This window comes from Cucurbita maxima, unplaced genomic scaffold, assembly GCF_002738345.1.
Source record: "Cucurbita maxima cultivar Rimu unplaced genomic scaffold, Cmax_1.0 Cma_Scf00011, whole genome shotgun sequence".
In the NCBI taxonomy this organism is placed as follows: Eukaryota; Viridiplantae; Streptophyta; class Magnoliopsida; order Cucurbitales; family Cucurbitaceae; genus Cucurbita; species Cucurbita maxima.
Window position 1 is genome coordinate 3,541,136 of NW_019272027.1, and position 4,193 is coordinate 3,545,328.

General features: G+C 33.9%; 2 protein-coding genes and 1 long non-coding RNA gene across 3 annotated transcripts in view; 1 reads left to right on the forward strand and 2 right to left on the reverse strand.

Moving 5' to 3' along the window:
• LOC111486327 overlaps positions 1-1,701 on the reverse strand; it is a 7,120-nt gene extending 5,419 nt beyond the window's left edge. Inside the window, exon 1 of the long non-coding RNA XR_002718846.1 lies at positions 1,261-1,701. This is a non-coding gene — a long non-coding RNA (uncharacterized LOC111486327). The remainder of the gene's footprint in view (positions 1-1,260) is intronic.
• LOC111486317 (carbonic anhydrase 2-like) overlaps positions 724-4,193 on the forward strand; it is a 5,713-nt gene continuing 2,243 nt past the window's right edge. The window contains exons 1-4 of the mRNA XM_023133396.1: positions 724-959; positions 3,081-3,142; positions 3,233-3,382; positions 4,114-4,162. Coding sequence (XP_022989164.1) covers positions 774-959; positions 3,081-3,142; positions 3,233-3,382; positions 4,114-4,162 — 447 coding nt within the window. The 5' untranslated portion in view covers positions 724-773. The remainder of the gene's footprint in view (positions 960-3,080; positions 3,143-3,232; positions 3,383-4,113; positions 4,163-4,193) is intronic.
• Positions 3,538-4,193, reverse strand: part of LOC111486315 (peptidyl-prolyl cis-trans isomerase CYP38, chloroplastic) — a 27,459-nt gene continuing 26,803 nt past the window's right edge. The window contains exon 6 of the mRNA XM_023133393.1: positions 3,538-3,588. Coding sequence (XP_022989161.1) covers positions 3,553-3,588 — 36 coding nt within the window. The 3' untranslated portion in view covers positions 3,538-3,552. The remainder of the gene's footprint in view (positions 3,589-4,193) is intronic.

The following is a 4,193-nucleotide window of genomic DNA, read 5'->3' on the forward strand; positions in this document are numbered from 1 at the left end:
TTTTTTTTTTTTTTTTTTTTTTTTTTTTTTTTTTTTTTTTTTTTTTTTTTTTTTTTTTTTTTGTAATGTATTAAAAAAAACTATATAGTTAGGAAAATGATAGAATATAACGTAAATATTGACTTAATTTATATTATTATTATTATATTATACATGGACTTGGTTCATAATATTAATAATAAAATATATTCTTTTTATCATTCCAAAGAGTTAGGATTAAATAGCCTAAACCCTAAACCCTAAACAACCATTTTTATCTTTCAGTTTATGATTTTTTTGTATTTTATATTATTTTAATAACACGCTCTTAAATCATAATCTCTCTCTTGTACATCCAATATTATGGGATCACCGATCACGTCCATAGTAGAGAGAGCGTAAAAGAAGATAGCACGAGAAAGAGAGAGATGTAGATACTCATCGAGCAGCTGTTTGGAGTAGGCTCGTGTATTTTTAATAACAACCCAGTATTAATTTCGAGTGTAGTTTTTATCAAATAGTATAGAATCCTAATAGTCACGTTAGGTTAGAACGTTCTTGGATAATTTCTCGTATTCTAGCAGATTGAATGGTTTATGGAAGGAAGGAGAGAAATGAGAAAATGTGGAACGCTCATTCCTAATCCGAGAAAGATCAAGAAGTTGTGGTTGAGTAAGGGTTCGATTTCGTTATCTCGATCGAGAGAGAGAGAGAGAGAGAGAGAGAATTGAAAATGGGAGGTTTGGTGTGTTGTTTTTATTATAAAGGGAGAGAATAGAGTGGCGTAGTGCACAATGTCGACGGCATCGCTTAACACTGCCTGCCTTCGCTATCACTCTCTTCCTCTTAACAAATCTTCTTCTTTTCGCCCTTTTGCAAGGCTCAACCCTTCTCCTCCTTCCTTTTCTTCTTCTATCCCTAATCTTATCCAAAACAGGCCTGTTTTTGCTGCCCCATCACCTCTTATCACCCCGACTTGGGTACGTAATTCTCTCTCGTTTTTGTGCATTTTCATTCTCGACCCGGCTCATAGTTTTATACCGTTGAATGTACATGACAGTAGCTCCAAAACGTACTTCAAGTTCATTCCTAGAGCAAGTTATTATTGGTTTTTGAATTCACATCTTAACTGTTGAGTATTGTTGGGAGAAGAGTCTCACGTCAGATCGAGTTAATTAAGAGGTTGATCATGAGTTTATAATAAGAAATATATCTCTATTGATATGAGACTTCTTGGATAAACCAAAAGTAAAGCCACGAGAGCTTATGCTCATAGTGGACAAAAGTCGTATTTTCTAACATTAACGATTATTAAGAGAACGTTGATCTCATTGAATTACTCTTTTTGCATTTGCATGCATGAAATCGGGTAGATCGAACAAAGAAGAGCTGCTTTTATAGTTAGTTTGGCATTAGTTAGTTAATTTAGTTGGGATTCTTCCATAAATGTGGGTATTACTCACTACCTTATACCAAAACTGTCCTTTATTCTTTATTTTATTAATTTTTTATTAGTAAATTACAATAAGGGAGAGGACAAGAGAGGTACATTTGTCAGAATAAAGACCATAGAATATTCTTGGACTTTGCTATCAATGTCCCTTATCCTTTCATGCCGGTGCTAAAAAAATTTTAAATTAAGGAAAATTTATCGGTTAGATTGGACCGAGTCGTTATTTTTATTAAGTAACGAACCCAACTTAAATTTTTTTCAAGTTCAGTTTGTCCGGTTATTTATTTAAATTTTTGTTTTTAATAAAAATAAAATGTTAGTTCAAAAGGGTCTATTTATTTATTTGATATATATTTTGAAAAACTATCTTCCCATAAAAAAAAATTAATGTATCCTAAGCAAAAATATTTTTTAAAATTAACAACAAATTTTTATTTTTTTCGGGTTAACAAATCCAATGAAATTTAAATATAAATATGTTCATAATCCAACCAAATCTTAGAAGTTGGATTGGGTTGAATTGATCGGGTCTTTCCTACTTGAAATAACAATTTACATCTATTTACTAAACTATATTTTGGTTCGAATAATATATAGATGACTATAGATATAACGTTAATATGGAATAAGTTTTCGTTGCACCTATATCGGGTATGAATGTGAGTGATGAACAATTTCTTCGCTCCCATTCGTACTCGACAATAGTGCGGAAAAAATATGGATAAATGTGGATATTTTTTAAAAATTAAATATTTTCTTCAAATAAAAATTAGCCTTTATTTTAAGTATTTGAAAATAATAGTGGGTGAAGTGAGAAATTGTGAGGTGGGTGTCATTTCACTCGCTTTCTCCTCCATGTTCCTTTTTAGCCTAGAATCACAGACGTTACCTATTTTTTAACGTGGCGATCTCTTATTATGCCACGTGGCAACGTATTTATGTCTGTTTTGTTTCTTACCGTAACCGACATGTAACGTCAATCCATGGAGTGCCTAACTTCACCCATCTGTTCCCTTCCTATTTTGCCCATTAATTACATAACATAATATTTACGTTAAATAAAGTATCCATTTATTTCCTTTTTATATATGCATATACATAGAGGGAGAGAAGAAAAAAAAAACAAAAATAAAGTGCATTTCTCGACGATTTCTACTACTCGAGGAAACGACTTTTGTCTCTCTAAAAGAACAAGAGTCCCACACGAGGGAAGATTGATCCCGTTAATCATATAACTAGAAGGAAACGTGTCATATTAGAGGTGAACGATCAAAGTTATCCATCTGTGATTATTTATATCTCGCAAAACCCTATTTTTCTTTCCAGATGTCTTGATTATCTATCAATTTGAAATTTCATCTTTAAGTTTTTTTTTTTTGTGATTATTTGTATCTCAAAAACCCTATTTTCTTTCCAGACGTCTTAATTACCTATCATTTCACGCGTTTGAAACTTCACTGTTAAGTCTTGTTTGGGGTAACATTTTTGTTCTGGTTCAAATCTCGCTAGTTTAGGAAAGGAATCTTTTACCCTGTTGTACTTTTGACTTTATGGGAAACCGTTGACTTTTGAGTCTACCTACCCAAATAGGTTTGGATGAAACTTTATTCTTATAATTACCCTTTTTTGGCAAATTCCTTGTTGGTAGAGAGAAGACATGGGGAATGGTTCATATGAGGAAGCCATTGAGGCCTTGGAGAAGCTCCTCAGGTACACACCTTAAAAAGGAATATACATAATATTCTTTAAAAAAATGTATGTATATAATTTGATAAAAGAAAATATTTGTGGTGGGCGTAGAGAGAAGGGAGATTTGAAAGCAGAAGCAACATCAAAGGTGGAGCAGATAACAGCTGAACTGAAGAGTGGTGGAGAAGCAGCCAAGCCCAGCTATGATGCTGTTGACAGACTCAAATCTGGTTTCATTCATTTCAAGAAGGAGAAATATGAGTAAGCCTTTTCTTTTCTTTTCTTTCTTTCTTTCCTTAACCGCTTGCCCAAGCCCATCGCTCCCCGTTAGTATATACTATCCTCTTTGAGCTTTCTTTTTTGAACTTCTCCTTGAGATTTTTATAACGCGTATGCTAATAAGAAGTTTTCACACCCTTTTAAATAATGTTTCATTCTCCTCCCCAACCGATGTGGAATCTCACAATCTACCCCTCTTCGGAGCCAGTGATATGAACCAAGAGACGTCAATCATACAATATACTTCGATGTTCTTGCGTTGAAATATTTGCTTATGGAGTGATTCGAATCTCAAACAATTTTCTTGCCTTGAGATATTCGATCAACAAGATAATCCAAATCTTACTTTCCTTATCTTATCACCCCGCTGACACTCATTCCCTTCTCCAATCAATGTGGGACCCCCCAATCCACCCCTTTGAAGTCTAGTGTCCTTGTTGGCACACCACCTTGTGTCCACCCCCTTCAGGGCTCAGCCTCCTCGCTCGCACATCACTCAGTTTCTAGCTCTTATATCATTTGTAACGGTCCAAGCCCACCGCTAGTAGATATTGTTTTCTTTAGACTTTCTCTTTCGGGCTTCCCCTCAAGGTTTTTAAAATGTGTCTGCTATGGACAAGTTTCCACACCCTAATGTTTCGTTCTTCTCTCGAATCTCACATTTTTTTTATTTCCCTTTATTTCATTTATTTAATTCTATCTTTGAATTTCAGCAAGAACCCAGAATTGTATGGTGAACTTGCCAAGGGCCAAAGCCCCAAGGTATGACTTTTTTTTTTTTTTTTTTTTTTAT